Genomic DNA, 22,916 nt, shown 5'->3' with positions numbered 1-22,916 from the left:
CAACATTGGTGATTCCTGTTGACATTAGACATCTTGTTTGATGAGTTATCTATATTCCTTCGTGGAATGCCTAGGCGACGATATCTTATGATATCGTGGCGCAAAAGGCATATTTTTTTAAAATTTAATATTATTATTATTATCACTTTATTTATTATTATTATTATTATTATTATTATTATATTATTATTATATTATTATTATTATTATTATGTTATATTATATTATTATTAATTATTATTATTATATTATTTATTATTATTGTAATATTATTATTATTATTATATATTAATTATTATATAATTATTATTATTATTATTATTATTATTATTATTATTATTATATTATTATTATTATATTATATATTATTATATATTTGGTTGTTGTTGTTGTTGTAAGTATTGATGGTATTACCATTGTTATATTTTTGTTTGGTTATTAATGGTATAATTTTATTTTTTGGTTCCATTTACTATTCTTTTCTTTTTTCTTTTTCTTTTTTTTCTCACTTTCATGTATGTTGTCATCAATTTGTATGACTATGAATTACTGTCGGAAGCCTAAGATTGAATAACCTTTGTTATAAATCTTGTTTGAGCATTTTGTATATGAAATCTAAAACGTAAAACTATGTGTTTTAATACTTGAACTTCACTTCTGAACCTCCAAGTCGTTAAGGATAAATCGACGTATTTAGTATCAATCTTCTAAATTTAAGTCTATTTTTTTTTTCAGAACGTTACTTCAGTGGATCTGGCAGTGGAAGTGGAAGCGGATCTGGTGATATGTCTTATGGCTCTGGCTCCGGCTCTGGCTCCGGCTCCGGCTCTGGCTCCGGCTCCGGCTCTGGATCAGGCTCTGGTTCTGGCAGTGAAGAGAGTAAGTATTCAACATCGTGTTGATTAGTATTTACCATCATGTAGATATTAATGTAAACATTAATATTAAAACCCTTGAGCTTTTATATAGCGCAATATCCACTAAACGTGCTCAAAGCTCTTTACTAAGGGTCCCTGACCAAAAGCAACACATAACATGTAAAACGAGACATGACGCCTGTTAGGCGATAATACATTGTTGTTTTTTTCCGACAGGACAACGCTGTTAACAGCAAGGAACTCATTTTACACCAGAGTATGGTGAGAGAATGTAAGTTAAGAACCTTCTCGAAGGATCAACTTTCGGATTGGAAGGTCCTGAGTTAGAGCCTCGCTCAGCGCATAGTTGAGTCCTTGGAAAACCTCTTTACTCACATTCTTCACCGTACTCGGTTTTAAAATAAGTACCTGATCATTAACAGCGTTGTCTCTGTTCGAAAAATATTGTAATATCGCCTAACAGTTAACAGGCGGCATGTCCCGTTGTTAAATGTTGCTGTTGGCCACTTTGAGCACGTTTAGTGGATATTGCACTATATAAAATCTCATTTATTTATTTATTTATTTATTTATTTTAGTAGTATCGTAGTTAGTAGTAGTAGTAGTAGTTAGTAGTAGTAGTAGTAGTAGTAGTAGTAAGTAGTAGTAGTAGTAGTAAGTAGATAGTAGTAGTATAGTAGTAGTTAGTGTGTGTAGTAGTAGTAGTAGTATAGTAGTAGTAGTAGTAGTAGTAGTAGTAGTAGTAGTAGAGAGGAGAGGAGAGGAGGAGGAGGAGTATTAGTAGTAGTAGTAGTAGTAGTAGTAGTAGTAGTAGTAGTAGTAGTAGTAGTAGTAGTAGTAGTAGTATAGTAGTAGTAGTAGTAGTATATAAATATATCATCATCATCATCATGATCATCATCATCATCATCATCATCATCATCATCATCATTATTATTATTACTATTATTATTATTATTATTATTATTATTATTATTATTATTATTATTATTATTATTATTATTATTATTATTATTATTATATCGTTTACCAAACTAACTCTAATTCTTTTCCTCAGAACGTTATTTCAGTGGTCCGCTCGGCTCTGCTCGCTCTGGTATAGTTTGCTCTGCTCGGCTCTGGTGATATGTCTTATGGCTCTGGCTCTGGCTCCGGCTCTGGTATGTCCTATGGCTCTGGCTCTGGCATGTCCTATGGCTCTGGCTCTGGCAGCATGAACTATGGCTCTGGCTCCGGCTCTGGCTCCGGCTCTGGCTCCGGCATGTCCTATGGCTCTTTCTCTGGTATGTCCTATGGCTCTGGCTCTGGCAGCATGAACTATGGCTCTGGCTCTGATGTGGCCTCTGGCGTGGGCTCTGACAGCCTAGAGAAGAAAAGTATGTATGATGAAAATGTGACTCTTCGCCTTGACTCGGTATTACGTTGGGGTGGACCAAAAAGAATTATATCAAAATATAATCTATATTGACTTCACTCAGCTCTTCCTATTCAAGCGTTATACCCGGCTGGTGGTTGTTGGGACATTATTTTTTTTGCTAAACGCATAGTATCAAAAGTTTAGAATTACAAAATACCCTGATGATAAAAGAGTTTGAGAAATTAGATTCATTTTTTATTGGATCCAATAATATTTCACAATTTAAACCTTAAAACCGACGTGTACTCATGTGCAGGTCTGATAATCCAATTCATTATAGGCTCATTGTTGTATTGGAAATCTTTTTTTTTTAAATGACGCAAAATATTGTCTATTGCAACAATGTTCAACAAGGCCCATAATTGCGTTCGGATGTCAGACCTGCATATATCCAAAGTTTACGATTTGGCTCACTTCGATGTAACAGCGGATAGAATTGATGAGTTAAAAGTGGCTTAGAATCCAAGTGAATATTTTTGAAGGTCTGATAACCGAACATAGTTATGGGCTTGATTCAAGATTGTTGTAATGGACAATATGTTGTGCTGGTTTGAGGGTGTTCACATGACAACAATTGTCTAAAACAATTTGGGTTATCAGACCTGTGAATAAGTACACACTTCAATGACATCGTGAACATGTGCGGCTATGTGATTTTTTTTAGATTTTTTTTTTTTGCGTGACACTCACCTTCGAACCAGAAGGATCTGGGTTCGAGTACTTCTCTGAGCGGCGCATAGTTGAGTCCTTGGAATAGGGCTCTTACTCGCATTCTTTCACCGTACTCAAGGGTAAAATGAGTACCTGGCCGTTAACAGCATTGTCTCTGTTTTTAAAAATATCGTAATGTCGCCTAACAGACATCATGTCTCGTGCTACTTGTTACATGTTGCTACTGGCTACACAGACCTCTTGTAATGCGCTTTGAGCACGTTTAGTGGATGTTGTGCTACACAAACGTTCGAGGTTATTTTTATTTACACTTTTGAAAAATATATTTTAAGATTTCAATTTTCTCGGAAACGGTCACTTGGCTGGAAAAGAAAAGATAAAGTGAGAAATGAACGAATTCGAAGGATGACTGAAGTGAAGAATGTATCGATAAAGATGAGAGAAGATAGATTGAAATGGTTCGGACATGTAAAGAGACGAGAGAGGGAGTACCTGGGAAGGAAAGTAATGTGCTTACAATTATAGGAGTATTTGCACAAAAAGAGCGCCTAACTGACGACTGGTGCCGTATGATATGGATTAACCATGCTCAATACGCTTCACAATGTTTTATTTATTCTCCCAGCAGGTCATATGTAATAGTTTTATCTCAATGTGTAAAGTGCAATGTGTAAAGTCCATTATATTATTATTAATTTAATTAGATTCCCTTTAGTCATCCCAAAAGGGAAATTTGTCTCTATGGTCTATTCCAAGGGGATACTGGAATAACCCAGGCGTCAGCCGCAGCGCAGCGCCGAAAATTGAGTTAGGGCGAGGTGACTTGCTCAAGGTCACACAGCGCAGCGACGGTGATCGAATTCGGTACCTTTCGGGTACTAATCAAAGACCGTACTGAGCCACGCTGCCCCTAATGAACTCTTGGTCCATTTTAAAACGTGCGGCTATGTGGTCTTGTGGTATACCACTCGCCTTCGGATCGGAAGGTCCTAGGTTCGAGCCTCCCTCGGCGCATAGTTGAGTCCTTGGAAAAGGCTCTTTACTCAAATTCTTTCATCGTACTCAAGTGTAAAATGAGTACCTGGCCGTTAACAGTGTTGTCTCTGTCCGAAAAATAGTATAATATCGCCTAACAGGCGTCATGTTCCGTCCTACATGTTAAGTGTTGCTGTTGGCTAGGGACCCCTTGTAAAGCGTTTTGAGCACGTTTAGTGACATGATATTTGGTTGTTTTTTTTTCTACAGAACTGAGAGCCTTGAGGACAGCGCTTGCCCGCTTCGCCAAGAGAGGTTAGAAAGTAGCTAATAATATAACCCCAGGAGATGTTGTTTACATGATATTACATGGAGTTTGCGAATCTGACATATTATGTTATTTATTAGTGTTTTCATTTCATAACATTGCGTCATTGCATGGAATACCATGGTTAATATGATATTGCCTCAATGGCGGGATAATAAACTGCATTATATTCATACTTTTAAAAACAATAATATGTGTCTTTTTCCTTGAGTTTTATTTTTAATGATTTGTTTGTTTTTAATGGTTTCACGGCGCTTGTGACTCATTTCGGCCATTCAGCGCCAGTAAAAAGGAAGAAAATGGGATAGTCAACATAAAGTTATAGATTTACAATTGAAAGCACACAAGAAAAGTAAGACAAAGGGGGAAGGGTTCAAACAGGGCACAGATGTAGATAGATTCCAAGAGCTCACTTTCAGTGAGATATCACATTAACGTCTCATCCAGACACAAGCACAGGTCCCCACTAAAAAAAAACCACAAAAAACTTGAGACTTTATATTGCGCAATATCCATTTAATGTGCTCAAAGCGCTTTACACTAAGAGGAATATACTCAAATGTTTACAAACCATTATTTATTTAAAACATGTAAAAGTACATACCAGATTTACAAGGAAAAAATATCATCTCCCAAAACGATAACGACTGGCCCATGTTTCCCACTGATATAAATAATATTATGGTGGTCGATATTAATGAGTTAACTGTCGTACACTGGAAAGACATGTGTTTTTTAAATTGGCCAGAAAACTCGTCCTTCAATAAATATCGATCGAATCTATTTAAATGACCCTCATGATGGCAAACATCTCAAAGCTGAGACTTAATTAAACCACATGAAGTCCCAGGTTTGAGAGGGTTTTTTTTATTTATTTATTTTTTTTTTTTTGCCAAGATCAGAGTCATTTAAACCGATTGTTACTTGAAGAACGAGTTTTCTGGCCAAATTTTTAGAGTACTGATTTTTCCAAACTACGGCAGTTAACTGGTTAAATTAAAGTGACAAATTTGGGAGCAAGCACGGTTGGTGTTATGCGGTATGACACTCTCATTCGGATCCGAAGGTCCTGGGTTCTAGCATCGCTTGGCGCAGCGTTAAGTTCTTGGAAAAGTCTCTTTACTGTTTCCTTCTTAGCCAAGTGCCAGAAGAAAAATAAGTAACCCCATCCCAAGACAAGGACAAGAAGTTTGTTTTTGTTTTCTTTTCTTTTTTTGTTTTTAAGGGGTTTTACGGGGCTTGCAACACATTTAGGTCATATCAGCGCCAGTCAAAGGAAAGGAAATGGGATAGTAAAAAGTTCTAGAATTACAATTAAAGCACCCAAGAAAATGTAAGACAAAGGGAAATTGGTCCAAATAGGAAACAGATGTAGATTCAAGAGCGCACTATCAAAGTACTTAGTTTGAGATCACCTAAAAGTCTCACCCAGACACAAGCACACTATGGGAGGTCAGAAACCCCACCCTGAAAGACAGGAAGCAACTAAGAAAACAGATACAGGATTGAAGACACATCGAGTGACCTTCTGCCCACCTTGAGTTGTAAAAGGACCCTAGGTCTTAAAGAAAATGTACCCATTCTTGACTATAGAGCATATACATTAAAAGTAAAGAAACTATATATATATATACAGAGACGCCAACTTTAAATTTGGCTCACAGGAGTTTCGGACACCACTCTTAGGAATTCCAATGCCGAAAGAGGAATTTCCGCAAACAAGAAAAAGGAATCGGAATGGTATTTGGAATTGTGTTTACATATTGTTTAGTTCTAAATAGATAACTGATTAGAATTATATTATGATACATAAACACATTGCCAAATACAATCCCAAAGTTGAATAGGGATCAGATGTAGATTCCAAGTGCACACTATCAAAGTACTTAGTTTGAGACCACCTATAAGTCTCATCCGGACACAAGCACAAAATCCAACAAAGAGGAATACACTCAAATGGTTACATTATAAATTCAAAATAAGAAATATTATAATTTACATAACAGAGAGATGATTTACAAGGAAAAAAATATCATCTCCCAAAGCAATAACTATGCATTTGACTGTTTCCCTCCCAGCTAAAGACAAAGACAGAAAGCATGTTGGAAAACAGATATAAGGGGATAGAGGACACAGTGTGTACCCCCAGCCCACTATGGTAGGTAAGGAAGATCTGGTGAAAAGCAATTTGCGATAAACTAGCGCATCCATAGGAAGCAAGAAATTGCTATTGCCCATGGAGCTAGTGGCTCTGAAGGACAACTACTATATTTTACTATATAAATCAATCCCATGTTTTATATATGTGGCTACTATAAACTATAAATTCAATTTTTCAGCATCCAATTCATCCCGACAAAATTCTTAATACCGTTTTGAGACGATGGGTCAAATTTGTATAAAAGTTTATGTTTTGTTTGTTTTTAAGGGTTTTACGGCGCTTGCCACACATTAAGGTCATATCAGCGCCAGTAAAAAGGAAGAAAATGGGATAATAAAATATTCTAGAATTACAATTAAAGTACATCCAAGAAAAGGTAAGACAAATGGGAATTGGTAAAAATAGGGAACAGATGTAGACTCCAAAAGCAAAGTATCTACTTAGTTTGAGATCACCTATAAGTCTCACCCAGACAGCAGCACAAGGTCCCATTAAGAGGATTACAATAAAAATTTTATAAATCATATGTTACATTAAAAAAAAATAACAGTAAATAACAGATTTACAAGGAAAAAAATATCTCCCAAAACTAAAACTATACATTCGACTGTTTCCCTCCCAGCCAAGGGCTGGGGCCAGGGTCAGGACAAAATCAAGTAATCTCATTCCAAGACAAATATAGAGAGTAAGTTGGAAAACAGATATAGGGGGATAGAAGACACAGTAAGTACCTCCCTGCCCGCTATGGGAGGTCGGGCATAAAAGAAGAGATAAACACATAGAGTCTGGTTGATGAGAGCATGGAATTTATTTACTACAATTACAAATAACTAATAGAGATCAATAAACAACGGGGCCTATTTCTGGAGACTACAATATGTTGCTGTTTGATTCTTTTCACATTGAGAATGAGCTGTAAGGACTAAAGCATTGTAGAAGTATAACGAAAAAAAATAAGAAAACAATGGACGTATGATGATGAATGGTGATGAATGGTGATGATGATGATGATGATAATGATGATGATGATGATGATGATGATGATGATGATGATGATGATGATGATGATGATGATGAATGGTGATGATGATGATGATGATAATGATGATGAATGATGATGATGATGATGAATGGTGATGATGATGATGATGATAATGATGATGAATGATGATGGTGGCGGTTGTGATGATAATGATTTTTGTTTGTTTGTTTGTTGCTTTAGGTCTCTTCCAACACAATTGAGATTATATGAGAGACCGCTGAAACAAAAAGACAAGCAATCTAACAAAAATAGTACAAATGTAAATCAAAATCATAACCTAAAGATATCATAAGCTAAATTATAAATAACCAAGAACAAACAGGCAGAAGATTTACAGAAAAAAAAATATCCCCTGTCAAAAATACAAGACAGAGACGGCCAGGTACTCATTTTACATGAGTACGGTGAGTACGATGAGAGAATATGATTAAAAAGCCTTTTCCAAGGACTCAACTATGCGCCGAGCGAGGCTCGGACCAGGGACCTTCCGATCCGAAAGCGAGTGTCATACCACAAGACCACATAGCCGCACTATGCGTGAAAATTTCTTTTTTGTAAAATAGAAAATGTTAAGAGAGTAGACATGGCAATAGGGCGACTGTAGTTGGCTCAACGGTTCAGTAACTAGTCATAACATAATTCAAGCTATGTTGAGCGTCACCAGTGGCTGGATGGGTGACAACCTGTAAAATCTCAGGTCCCGACCCGAGGATCCTGAACAAGGCAGTATACACACATCATCACACTCAACTCCGTGACAGATTTTGTACTTCGCAAAGTCTCAGGTTTGATATTTCTTTTCCAAGTTGAGAGTAAGTTAAATCGATTCATATTAATTTGAAGGAAGAGTTTTCTAGTCAAATTTTTAAATACGAGTTTTTCCTAAGCACGACTGTTAACTTGTTAAATGGCGTGGTAGCATATTTGTATTAAAACATCGCAATGCACCAAACGAGCAAAGCTATAGATAGTTCGAAGTTGACGTCACTCGGGTCTTTGTTATTGTTTTTTTGCCATCCGCGTTTATGAGTAATTCTCGCTAAACTGTACAACCTGACTATAAACGATCATGGTTGCACAAAGTTTTGTGTGTTGTTCCGTTATACTTCCGGATGGCAATATTGTGGACTCCTTAGCCAAGCGCATACTATCTATTCTTTTATCATTTGAAATTTATGCGCATTACTTTGAAAATGTTCATATATAATATTGTTTACAATATATTTACTCAAGCCGCTATGCTTGTGCCGGTATGTGGTCTAGTGGCATAACACTCGCCTTCGGATCGGAATGTCTTAGGTTCGAGTCCCGCTCTGAGCGAAGCATAGTTTTAGTTGGTTCCTCTTTAATCACATTCTCTCACTATTCTCAGGTTTAAAATAAGTACCTGTCCGTTAACAGCTTTGTCTCTGAAAAAAAGTATATGTAATACCACCTAACAGGCATCATGTCTCGTCCTGCATGTTAAGTGTTGCTGTTGGCTAGGGACCCCTTGTAAAGCGCTTTGAGCACATTTAATGGGCATTGCCCTATATAAAAGCTCAAGTTTTAAAAAAATATTTCTATATGTGTACGTCGGTAATATGCTAGAATGAGCGCAGTTCTATACTATAAGTTGTATCTCTAGAGTCAAATATTTGAAATTTAATTGAAATCTTTAAAAAATACACTAAAAGAATTTGTACAGAGCAATATCCACTACACGTGACAAACCAACAGCAATACGCAACACATAGAACTAGACATGACGCCTTTTAGGCGATATTACATTTTTTTCCCGACAGAGACAACGCTGTTGACGGTCAGGTACTCATTTTACACCTGAGTAGAGTGAGAGAATGTGAGTGAAGAGTCTTTTCCACGGACCGAAATATATGCCGAGCGAGGCTCGAACCCAGGACCTTCCGATCCTAAATCGAGTGTCATACCACAAGACCACATAGCCGCACATCGAGATGAATGAATTTTGTTTCTTCAACGGAAAAATCCCCAAGAAAATTAGGTATATTTTTCATCCCGGTTAGAATTCCGCTTATAGGCGTCGGGTTACATATTTCTGCACGTTATTCCGACCTCGCTCCAAGCTTGGCTTTCTTAATACTAAAAATAAACTCGCAATACTAAGAGAAAAAAAAAGGGAACGTGAGGTTAACCTCCCAACCAAAAATATTAATGGCCTTGAATGGTATCTTTAAAAATCCCTAGTTATCCCCCCACTGAGAGCGTCATCATTCTCCAATAAAAACATTCGACGTCACAAAATCACGTGTTCAACAGCGTGGTGCAAAATAAACATGTGACGTATCAGAAAAGGGTACCATAATTTCCTACGTCACGTTTTGACTTTTAACTCAAAAGATCACGATATCAAAACTTATGACGTATCACTCGAATGTTTTCCCTATATCTGTCCTTGACCTTGAGTAGAGATTATGACGTAGAGCTCATCTTTTTTTCGACCTCTCTATAGCAGATATGCCTACTATCACGAAAAATCCGTAGCTTTACGATTTTTTTAGCTTCAATCACAGAGCTGTAAAAAGGCATTAAATTCATTAAAACGTGTTGACAATGAAGTGTTAGTGCCAGAGCACATGTATTGAATTCATTGAAGAGTTCTTTAACCTGTAAAGGAAATATTGGTACGTTATAGAGTTAGTTGTGGTCGCTACTGTTTTTTCCGCCATAATAACTTGGAAATTTTACAATACCAAATAGGCAGGTCTGCTATAAATAGGTATCTTGACCTCTGCTGAAGATTAATTCTTTTCGTAACAATCGGAAAACACGTGAGGCTATCATGAAACTTCTTAATATTTTTTTTACGTCACCAATTAATTCCCTCCCTTGATATTTTTTTCATTGGTTAGAAAGCCGATGTGTTTTGGTGTGTATTGTGTTGTCTCTCAGCAACCAGTTCTACCCAGTCTGTATAAAAACCTCGCGACGACGGACATGAGACAGGATCGCTAATTCATACCTATTGTTTGGGGATAGAATAGGGTAGCAGCGGTGTGTGCCTTTTCTACTCTAGTTTCGAATCCAACACTTGACTTGCCTGTTCCACAAAGAAAGGCAGAATGTACAAGATTACTTTCGCAGCCCTCGTGGTGCTCTGCGCCCTGGGCGTTTCACAGGTATAGAGAGATATTTATTAGATAATTAATTTCTATTGAAATGTTGTAGATTAAAAAAAAAAAAAACAATATGTGACGCATCATATCAAACTGTAATATGTCAGACTGCACCAGTTGTCGGAAAGAAACTTGAAAATTAAAATTGTTCCCCCCAAAAAAGGTTAAGAAATTGCAACCTATTTTATCCACACAAAAAAAAAACCTAAAACGCAAACAAATAAATAAACTTAACTTAAGACTAATCATTTCTTGTTTACAATGGGATCCAAATAAAACCAACATCGTTGGACCAGACAAAAAATGTTTGACTTTAAGCAATGCTGACTTTATCCATCCATTCATTATCAATAAAACTCGCCTAAATGTAGATCAGAAAATTTGGGACTAACAAGAGGAAGCTGACTTTAAGCAGAAGTTGACTTTAAGCTGATTCCACTGTATAACTTCAATCTTTAGCATCTAAATATTCCAGACATGATACCGGTTAGAGATGATATGTCACATATATTTTTTAACATTTAATATATTGCAAATTTATCCTGGATGAAAACATGGATTATTTTCTTACAAGATTATGATGGAGTCTGCTTTGAGCACATTTGGTGGATCTATGCACCATTTTTACAATATTATGGTGGAGTCTGAACAGCGCTTTGAGCACATTTGGTGGATCTTGTTGCCATTTTTACAAGGATGTGGTGGAGTCTGAACAGCGCTTTGAGCACATTTGGTGGATGTTGTTGCCATTTTTACAAGGTTATGGTGGTCTGAACAGCGCTTTGAGCACATTTGGTGGATGTTGTTGCCATTTTTACAAGGTTATGGTGGTCTGAACAGCGCTTTGAGCACATTTGGTGGATGTTGTGTCATCTTTTACAAGGTTATGGTGGTCTGAATAGCGCTTTGAGCACATTTGGTGGATGTTGTGCCATCTTTTACAAGGTTTTGGTGGAGTCTGAACAACGCTTTGAGCACATTTAGTGTATGTTCCGCCATTTTTACAAGAGTATGGTAGAGTTTGAACAGCGCTTTGAGCACATTTAATTTGGTAGATATTGCGCCATTTTACAGGGTGAAGTCTGAAAAGCGCCTTGAGAACATTCGGTGGATATTGCGACAATTTTGCAAGGGTTGGTGGAGTCTGAACAGCGCTTTGAGCACATTTAATTTCGTGGATCTTATGTTTATTGAGAAGATTAGAAGTTAGGGCAAATTTTATGTGACGTTGTTGTCATAGGGGTCCCGATAGCTCAGATGGTAGAGCACTCGCTTCACACATAAAGGGACCAAGATCGATCCCAGATGTAGTCGAGATTTTTTTTCTGACCCCCCTGTCAACCAAGCAGTGATTGGGTAGCTGGCTATGTTAGATTTGGCGGAATGTACTTTGCGTTGGACTAGAGTCCTATCCAAAGGATAGCAAGCAATTGTTATTGTCCATTTCACGCTATAGAAGGACTACTGTTGTCTAGTACAACGACACCCGTCTTCTGACCAGTTGTAAATCCTAGATTCCAGTTCAATCGGGGGCAGCACAACGTTCAGTCATTGGAAAAGATCTTTTTTAATAACATTCAAGACCCACACCCAGGTGTAAAATGAGTAACTGGCTGGTGACGGTGTTGTCAAAATAATTGTAATAGCGTCTCAGGCGACGTGCACTTATTTGAAGGTCTGATAACCCAATTTCTTGTGGGCTCGTTGTTGAAATGGAAATTTCAAAAAATGATGCAATATATTGTCTATTACAACAATGTGAAACTAGGACCCATTAGTGGGTTCGGATGTCAGACCTGCATATATGTACACGTTGGCATTAGGCAATATGTCTCATCTTATATGTTAAATGTTGATATTGGTTTTTGGGCCCTTTTAACCAATTAACTGCTGGACTTTGACTAGAAAACTCGTCCTTAAAATATTGATCGATTTAAATGACTCTCATCTTGGCAAAAACTTCCAAACCTGGGACCTTGCAAATGTCATACCACTTGACTACATAGCTGTAAAATATTATAAGTTTCTTTTGGTGTCAATCCATGTTTTATGGTGTATTGTAATGACGATGTTGATAATGATGACGATGATGGTGATGATAATGATAATAGTGATGATGATGATGATGATGATGATGATGAGGATGTAATAATAATAATGATTAAAATAATAATAACAATAATGATAGTTATAATAATAATAATAATAATAATAATAATAATAATATAATAATAATAATAATAATAATAATAATAATAATAATAATAATAATAATAATAATAATAATAATAATAATAATAATAATAATATTTTTAAAAATAATAATAATAAAGATGATGCTGATAATTAGAATGATAATTAATAATAATAATAATAATAATAATAATGATAATAATAATAATAATAATAATAATAATAATAATGATAATGATAATAATGCTGCTGCTGCTGCTGCTGCTGCTGCTGATGATGATGATGATGATGATGATGATGATGATGATGATGATGATGATGATGATGATGATGATGATATTTTTATATAGGGCCTTACCCGACGTATACATATATGAAGGTCTGACATCCGAACCCACTTATGGGCCTAGTTCAACATTGTTGTAATGGACAATATTTTTCGTCATTTTTTGAGATTTCCATTACAACAATGAGCCCATAAGGCATTGGGTTATCAGACCTGCAAATAAGTGCACGTCGGCCTTACCTCATACCAAAAAGAGCTCAAATCGCTATTCTAAGTTTTCCATTTCCAGCATTTGAATTCTATATACATAATAACAATAAATTTGAGGCAATGAATAACAAATAGATGATTGAAATATTGTCAGTAAAATTATCTTTTGTTTGTTTGTTTATGTTTTCAGGCCCGCCCAGGCAAACGTAAGTTTTTCCTCTTTCTTCATATCTGATTTATATTCATTTTGAAATTGTCAAAGTGACAAATTAGGGAACAAGCTCTCAGTAGTAGGGTAAAGAACAAACACAACATTATATATTGGTCAACAGAGCTTTTGAAGAAGAAGAAGAAGAAGAAGAAGAAGAAGAAGAAGAAGAAGAAGAAGAAGAAGAAGAAGAAGAAGAAGAAGAAGAAAAGTTTATATTCTGATTAGTACAATTTAGTGAAAACTACTCACAAAATTGACTGGCTAAAAACAATATCAAAGAGTTACGTCAATTTCGTTCTATCTACACCACAGGCAACTTGGAGCAATTCATCGCACAGAATCCCCAAGCCATGCAAGAAATCGCCACCAAGATTGAAGAAGAGGCAGGAGCTGCCATGGAAGAGATTGAAAAAATGATTGCTGAGATTGAAGGTACGTGCAGGGCTATTTGATCTAATGATTGCTGAGATTGAAGGTACGTGATTGGGCATATGATCTAATGATTGTTAAGATTGAACGTACGTGCTGGTCTATCTGATCTAATTGAAAAAATGATTGTTGAGATTGAAGGTACGTTGTTGGACATTCCCCTCGATTTGATTTCCTCCTCCCCTCCGCCCATTCTTCATTTTCCTCCTTCCGCTTCTCCTCTTCCTCCTCCTCCTCCTCCTCCTCCTCCTTCTTCTTCTTCTTCTTCTTCTTCTTCTTCTTCTTCTTCTTCTTCTTCTTCTTCTTCTTCTTCTTCTTCTTCTTCTTCTTCTCCACCACCCCAACACCTCCTCCTCCCGATCCTCCTCCTCATCCCCATCCTACTCATTGACATCCTTCTTTTCATCCTCCTCCTAATTAGCTTCCTCACAATGCTCCTCCCACCCTTCCTCCTCCTTCTCCCTTCTCCATTCCGCCTCCTTATTCTTTGTGCGGCTATTTGGTCTAGTGGTATGACACTCGCTTTATGATCTAAAGCTCCTGGATTCGAGTCTCGCTCGGCGCATAGTTGAGTCCTTTGGAAAAAACTCTTCACTCACATTCTCTCACCGTACTCAGGTGTAAAATGAGTACCTGGTCGTTAACGACGTTGTCTCTGTCGGGAAAAAAATTGCATAATCGCCTAACATGTGTCATATCAAGTTCTTTATGTTACGTATCGCTGTTGGTCAGGGACCCTTTGTAAAGCCGTTTGAGCACGTTCAGTGGACATTTCGAAATATACATAAACTCGAATATATGTATTCGTACACCCATCACCGACCAATCAAACACAAACCATCAAATGTGACGTCATCCACAGGAGCTGACATCAAGGACATCGGAGCAGAAATTGCCAAATGGCAGGCAAAGACTGAAGAACTGATGGCCGAGATCATTCAGATCATTGTCAGCGTCACTGGACTGGACACTGAAGACCTTCAGCTGGACAGCTCTGACATGGACGGCATCATGAACTTCTTGGGGGTAAGTCTGCATGCAGTGTTTCGCTTATCGTGTTTTGTTGATAAAGGGGAAATCCGAAACGTCCACATTATTATCTGTTTTCGTTTATTTCATTGAAGCTTATTTTACATTGTTATTTACTTCTTTGAGCTTCGAATGTTAACATCATCATCATCATCATCATCATCATCATCATCATCATCATCATCATCATCATCATCATCATCATCGTCATCATCATCGTTATCATCATCATCGTCATCATCATCATCATCATCATCATCATCATCATCATTAGCAGCAGCAGCAGCAGCAGCAGCAGCATCATCGTCATCATCATTGTTATCATCATCATCGTCGTCATCATCGTCGTCATCATCATCATCATCATCATCAGCATCATCGGCATCATTATGTTGTCGCTGATGTCGCATATAACAACAGAGAGCTGGTTAACTCCAGCCAAATCGTCTCGCTTAAGAGATCTTACACAGTTTGTTCAAAAAAGCAGTTTATCAGAGCCATTAGGCCCATGGAACCGAAGTTTATCCCGGGTTCTATAGCATGAAACAGACAATAGCAATTGCTAGCTACCCTTTGTATAGGACTGCAGTCGATCTCAAAGTACTTTCACCAGAACTAAAAGACCCATCACCCAATCCGTGTTAGGTAGACAAGGGGGGGGGGGGGGGGGTCAGAAAAAAATCTCAACTGCACCCGGGACAGATCTTGGTCCTTTTTGCGTGTAAAACGAACGTTCTACAAACTGAGATGTTGCCCCCTCCCCCTATTTGTTAAAACTTTTAGCATCTAGAGATGCACATAATTCGAAGAAAAGAGCTATTTACTAAAATACCTAAATATGATATATATTTTCTAATGAATTATACAACTTGCTGTTGAGAGTATTTTACTAGCATAGCGTCAATAGGTATTGTTAAATGCGATGATGCGCTTGTTTACACATTATTGTTCATTGCTACAGATGACTGGCTCCGGCTCCGGATCCGGCTCTGGCTCTGGCATGTCCTATGGCTCTGGCTCCGGATCTGGTATGTCCTATGGCTCTGGCTCCGGCTCTGGTATGTCCTATGGCTCTGGCTCTGGCTCCGGCTCTGGTATGTCCTATGGCTCTGGCTCCGGCTCTGGCATGTCCTATGGCTCTGGCTCTGGCTCTGGATCTGGATCAGGTTCCTATGAAAAGAGTAAGAAACTGTGATACATTATTATTATTATTATTATTATTATTATTATTATTATTATTATTATTATTATTATTATTATTATTATTATTATTATTACTATTATTTATTATTATTATTATTATTATTATTATTATTATTATTATTATTATTATTATTATTATTATTATTATTTATTATTATTATTATATTATTATTATTATTATTATTATTATTATTATTATTATTATTATTATTATTATTATTATTATATTATACGATGAAGTTCCAGAGGCCAATAGAGAATAAAAACTCAGGTGTAAAATGAGAACTTGGTCGTTAACAGCGTTGTCTATATCGGAAAAAAAAATTATATCGCCATGTCTCGTTCGAACATGTTACGTGTTGCTGTTGGTCAGGGACCCTTGTAAAGCGCTTTGAGCACATTTAGTGGATTTTGCACTATATAAAAGCTCAAGTTGTTTTGTTTTGTTTTTTATTATCTATTTTTGCTATTGTGTTCCATAAATTCGGGTTTTCCGTAAAACTAGATGGGAATAATCATAAATTCGCATTTATTATGTAAATTACAAAAAAACAGAGCATTACTACAGTGCTATATCCACTAAATGTGCTCAAAGGGCTTTACAAGGGTATATAGCCAACAGAAACGCGCAACATCTAGTACGAGACATGACATGACGCCTGATAGGCGATCTTGCAATTTTTTTTCCGACAAAGACAAAGCTGTTAACGGCCTGGTATGGTACTCATTTTACACATGAGTACGGTAAGGGAATATGAGTAAAGAGACTTTTCCAAGGACTTAACTATGCGCCACTCAGAGCGGGATTTCCCAGCTGGCCAAATGAAATCATGTTTTCATTTTATAAGTACAGTATCTGTTAGCCAGGTACTCATTCACACCTGAGTTGAGTCACACATTATGATGTATGCAAGTTGATGTTGTTCTTTTTTTTTCTTAGTTCTTTGTATGTCTTTTAACATTTTGTTTTTGCCGTCACTGAACACAGTAGTGTGGGGCCCGGGATGGCCGAGGCCATTCGGGCACCGGGTTGGGTCTCCATTCGTCGCATATCGGAGCGGGCCGGTCAGGGAGCCATAGGCTCGACATCCGAGATGGTCTCGTGACGGTCAACCGGAATTACTCCTTTGTCCCCCGATGTGTGTCACACACACACACACACACACACACACACACACACACACACACACACACACGTTATTTTATCGGTGAATAGCAGAGACTATGTAGCTCAGCTGCTCAAGTGCGGTACGGAATTTGCTGCTTGAGCCGATCGTCATAAGTATCGTAGTGTTAGTACCATGGGAAGCTTCTGCCGTCACTGTGTAATTAGTATCTCTTTTAATTTGACGACAGAACGTTACTTCAGTGGATCTGGCAGCGGAAGTGGAAGTGGATCCGGCTCCGGCTCTGGCTCCGGCTCTGGCTCCGGCTCTGGCTCAGGGTCTGGAAGCATGTCCTATGGTTCTGGCTCTGGCTCTGGATCTGGTTCTGGGTCTTTTGGCTCCGGCAGTGGAAGCGGTAGCGACGAGAGTAAGTTTTGATTCTGTGCGTTTATGTAAAGTGCTCACAGCATCCGTCAGCCGGATATAACGGACCAAAACGCAAAATTATATGTAAACTTAAACGTTTATAGTCTGTTTGATAGAATTTAGTGAGAAGTAGCCTAATCATGAAAATGGCTGGCTGGAAAGCAATAATAAAGAGCTGAGTGACTTCAATTTCATTCCTTCTATAGACAGGAAGAGATAAGAATTTTGCTTCACATTAAAAAAGATAAAACAACGTTGACACTCATTTGACAATGGTTTACATGTTTTCTATAATGAGAAAGTGTTATAGAAGAAAGCAATTCAAAAGTATCTAAAAAATTGAGCTTTTATTTCGTGCTCAAAGAGCTTTAAAAAGGGCCCCTGACCAACAACAACACGTAACATATAGAACAGGACATGACGCCTGTTAGGCGATATTACATTTTTTTCGGACAGAGACAACGCAGTTAACGGCCAGGTACTCATTTTATACCTGAGTACGGTGAGAGAGTGTGAGTAAAGATCCTTTTTCCAAGGACTCAACTATGCGCCAAGCGAGACTCGAACCCAGGACCTTCCGATCCGAAATCGAGTGTCATACCACAAGAACACGATAACTACACACAAAAGCCCTACCTTATTGTGGGACAACTTTTAAAAACCCCTAGATGTGAAGGATTCAAGTTCAACTTCAAATGCATTAATTTTTTTTTCTATTTCTCAGAACGTTACTTCAGCGGATCCGGCAGTGGTAGTGGAAGTGGAAGCGGATCCGGCAGTGGTAGTGGAAGTGGAAGCGGATCTGGTGATATGTCTTATGGCTCTGGTTCCGGCTCCGGCTCTGGCTCCGGATCTGGCTCTGGGTCTGGCTCAGACATGTCCTATGGATCTGGATCCGGCTCTGGTTCTGTAGAGAGTAAGTAGAAGCGAGTATTTTTATAGCGGCAATGTGGTCTTGTGGTATGACACAAACGCTTTCGGATCGAAAGGTCCTGGGTTCGAGCCTCGCTCGGCGCACTGTTGAGTCCTTGGAAAATGCTCTTTACTCAAATTCTCTCACCGTTATCAGGTGTAAAATCGAAGCGTTGTCTCTGTCGGAAAAATAAATTGTATTATCGCCTAACAGGCGTTATGTTTCGTTCTTTATGTTTACGTGTTTCTCTTGGTTAGAGACCCTTTGTAAAGCGATTTGAGCACGTTTAGTGGATATTGCGCAATATATTTTTTAAATGTTTTAATAGTTCAACAATTTACCCTGACAATGATTAAAAAACACTTCAAAAGCCTTAAAAGTTCGTCCTCTGGCATTAATCTTCATTTTAATTAAGTATTAATGACTTAAGAGATGCATATGAGGTTCTAAAATTGGAGCAAAAATGCCGTAATTCTACGGATTTTTTGTAGCTGGAGGCAAGTCTGATTAAACGGAAAAAAATTGGATCGAATTCAATCTGTTATTGATTTTCTATATCAGAACGTCACTTCAGTGGATCTGGCAGCGGAAGTGGAAGTGGAAGCGGATCTGGTGATATGTCTTATGGCTCTGGCTCTGGTTCTGGTTCCGGCTCCGGCTCCGGCTCTGGTGATATGTCATATGGCTCTGGTTCCGGCTCAGGCTCCGGATCTGGCTCTGGCTCAGGCTCTGGTTCTGAAGAGAGTAAGTAAACGCGAATATTTCTATAGCGACAATGTCGTCTTGTGGTATGACACACTCGCTTTCGGACCGTTGAGTCCTTGGAAAATGGTTTTTACTCAAATTCTCTCACCGTTATCAGGTGTAAAATGAGTTCCTGACCATTGAAGCGTTGTCTCTGTCGGAAAAATAAATTGTATTATCGCCTAACAGGCGTTATGTTTCGTTCTTTATGTTTACGTGTTTCTCTTGGTTAGAGACCCTTTGTAAAGCGCTTTGAGCACGTTTCGTGGATATTGCGCAATATATTTAAAAACTTTTTTTTTAATAGCTCAACGATTTACCCTGACAATGATTAAATAACACTTCAAAAGCCTTAAAAGTTCGTCCTCTGGCATTAATCTTCATTTTAATTAAGTATTAATGACTTAAGAGATGGATATGAGGTTCTAAAATTGGAGCAAAAATGCCGTAATTCTACGGATTTTTTGTAGCTGGAGGCAAGTCTGATTAAACGGGGAAAAAATTGGATCGAATTCAATCTGTTATTGATTTTCTATATCAGAACGTTACTTCAGTGGATCTGGCAGCGGAAGTGGAAGTGGAAGCGGATCTGGTGATATGTCTTATGGCTCTGGCTCTGGTTCTGGTTCCGGATCCGGCTCCGGCTCTGGTGATATGTCATATGGCTCCGGCTCCGGCTCAGGCTCCGGATCTGGCTCTGGCTCTGGCTCAGGCTCTGGTTCTGAAGAGAGTAAGTAAACGCGATTATTTCTATAGCGGCAATGTGGTCTTGTGGTATGACACACACGCTTTCGGACCGTTGAGTCCTTGGAAAATGGTTTTTACTCAAATACTCTCACGGTTATCAGGTGTAAAATGAGTTCCTGACCATTCAAGCGTTGTCTCTGTCGGAAAAATAAATTGTATTATCGTCTAACAGGCGTCATGTTTCGTTCTTTATCTTACGTGTTTCTCTTGGTTAGAGACCCTTTGTAAAGCGCTTTGAGCACGTTTCGTGGATATTGCGCAATATATTTAAAAACTTTTTTTAATAGCTCAACGATTTACCCCAACAATGATTAAATAACACGTCAAAAGCCTTAAAAGTTCGTCCTCTGGCATTAATCTTCATTTTAATTAAGTATTAATGACTTAAGAGATGGATATGAGGTTCTAAAATTGGAGCAAAAATGCCGTAATTCTACGGATTTTTTGTAGCTGGAGGCAAGTCTGATTAAACGGGGAAAAAATTGGATCGAATTCAATCTGTTATTGATTTTCTATATCAGAACGTTACTTCAGTGGATCTGGCAGCGGAAGTGGAAGTGGAAGCGGATCTGGTGATATGTCTTATGGCTCTGGCTCTGGTTCTGGTTCCGGATCCGGCTCCGGCTCTGGTGATATGTCATATGGCTCCGGCTCCGGCTCAGGCTCCGGATCTGGCTCTGGCTCTGGCTCAGGCTCTGGTTCTGAAGAGAGTAAGTAAACGCGATTATTTCTATAGCGGCAATGTGGTCTTGTGGTATGACACACACGCTTTCGGACCGTTGAGTCCTTGGAAAATGGTTTTTACTCAAATACTCTCACGGTTATCAGGTGTAAAATGAGTTCCTGACCATTCAAGCGTTGTCTCTGTCGGAAAAATAAATTGTATTATCGTCTAACAGGCGTCATGTTTCGTTCTTTATCTTACGTGTTTCTCTTGGTTAGAGACCCTTTGTAAAGCGCTTTGAGCACGTTTCGTGGATATTGCGCAATATATTTAAAAACTTTTTTTTAATAGCTCAACGATTTACCCCAACAATGATTAAATAACACGTCAAAAGCCTTAAAAGTTCGTCCTCTGGCATTAATCTTCATTTTAATTAAGTATTAATGACTTAAGAGATGCATATGAGGTTCTAAAATTGGAGCAAAAATGCCGTAATTCTACGGATTTTTTGTAGCTGGAGGCAAGTCTGATTAAACGGAAAAAAATTGGATCGAATTCAATCTGTTATTGATTTTCTATATCAGAACGTTACTTCAGTGGATCTGGCAGCGGAAGTGGAAGTGGAAGCGGATCTGGTGATATGTCTTATGGCTCTGGCTCTGGTTCTGGTTCCGGCTCCGGCTCCGGCTCTGGTGATATGTCATATGGCTCTGGTTCCGGCTCAGGCTCCGGATCTGGCTCTGGCTCAGGCTCTGGTTCTGAAGAGAGTAAGTAAACGCGAATATTTCTATAGCGGCAATGTGGTCTTGTGGTATGACACACTCGCTTTCGGACCGTTGAGTCCTTGGAAAATGGTTTTTACTCAAATTCTCTCACCGTTATCAGGTGTAAAATGAATTCCTGACCATTCAAGCGTTGTCTCTGTCGGAAAAATAAATTGTATTATCGCCTAACAGGCGTTATGTTTCGTTCTTTATGTTTACGTGTTTCTCTTGGTTAGAAACCCTTTGTAAAGCGCTTTGAGCACGTTTCGTGGATATTGCGCAAAAAATTTAAAAACTTTTTTTTTATAGCTCAACGATTTACCCTGACAATGATTAAATAACACGTCAAAAGCCTTAAAAGTTCGTCCTCTGGTATTAATCTTGATTTTCATTAAGTATTAATGACTTAAGAGATGGATATGAGGTTCTAAAATTGGAGCAAAAATGCCGTAATTCTACGGATTTTTTGTAGCTGGAGGCAAGTCTGATTAAATGGGGAAAAAATTGGATCGAATTCAATCTGTTATTGATTTTCTATATCAGAACGTTACTTCAGTGGATCTGGCAGCGGAAGTGGAAGTGGAAGCGGATCTGGTGATATGTCTTATGGCTCTGGCTCTGGTTCTGGTTCCGGCTCCGGCTCCGGCTCTGGTGATATGTCATATGGCTCCGGCTCCGGCTCAGGCTCCGGATCTGGCTCTGGCTCTGGCTCAGGCTCTGGTTCTGAAGAGAGTAAGTAAACGCGAATATTTCTATAGCGGCAATGTCGTCTTGTGGTATGACACACACGCTTTCGGACCGTTGAGTCCTTGGAAAATGGTTTTTACTCAAATACTCTCACGGTTATCAGGTGTAAAATGAGTTCCTGACCATTCAAGCGTTGTCTCTGTCGGAAAAATAAATTGTATTATCGTCTAACAGGCGTCATGTTTCGTTCTTTATCACGTGTTTCTCTTGGTTAGAGACCCTTTGTAAAGCGCTTTGAGCACGTTTCGTGGATATTGCGCAATATATTTAAAAACTTTTTTTTTATAGCTCAACGATTTACCCTGATAATGATTAAATAACACTTCAAAAGCCTTAAAAGTTCGTCCTCTGGCATTAATCTTCATTTTAATTAAGTATTAATGACTTAAGAGATGCATATGAGGTTCTAAAATTGGAGCAAAAATGCCGTAATTCTACGGATTTTTTGTAGCTGGAGGCAAGTCTGATTAAACGGGAAAAAATTGGATCGAATTCAATCTGTTATTGATTTTCTATATCAGAACGTTACTTCAGTGGATCCGGCAGCGGAAGTGGAAGTGGAAGCGGATCTGGTGATATGTCTTATGGCTCTGGCTCTGGTTCTGGTTCCGGCTCCGGCTCTGGTGATATGTCATAT

General features: G+C 38.2%; 2 protein-coding genes and 1 long non-coding RNA gene across 3 annotated transcripts in view; all 3 read left to right on the top strand.

Moving 5' to 3' along the window:
- LOC144969304 (uncharacterized) overlaps nucleotides 1-22,916 on the top strand; it is a 54,628-nt gene that overhangs the window by 23,944 nt on the left and 7,768 nt on the right. The window lies entirely within an intron of this gene.
- Nucleotides 1,998-4,458, top strand: LOC144968122 (uncharacterized). The gene is made up of 2 exons (XR_013644526.1): nucleotides 1,998-2,254; nucleotides 4,213-4,458. It is a non-coding gene; the product is annotated as an uncharacterized LOC144968122 (long non-coding RNA).
- On the top strand, nucleotides 20,739-22,388 carry LOC144966902 (uncharacterized). Its single transcript, XM_078903606.1, has 3 exons — nucleotides 20,739-20,814; nucleotides 21,353-21,535; nucleotides 22,076-22,388. Exons 1-3 carry the CDS (start codon nucleotides 20,739-20,741, stop codon nucleotides 22,270-22,272), a joined length of 456 nt encoding a protein of 151 aa, XP_078759732.1. The 3' UTR covers nucleotides 22,273-22,388.

This window comes from Berghia stephanieae, chromosome 3 (genome assembly GCF_034508935.2).
Source record: "Berghia stephanieae isolate SIO BIC M18660-M18661 chromosome 3, UCSD_Bste_1.3, whole genome shotgun sequence".
In the NCBI taxonomy this organism is placed as follows: Eukaryota; Metazoa; Mollusca; class Gastropoda; order Nudibranchia; family Aeolidiidae; genus Berghia; species Berghia stephanieae.
This window is presented reverse-complemented; position numbering and strand designations above follow the sequence as displayed.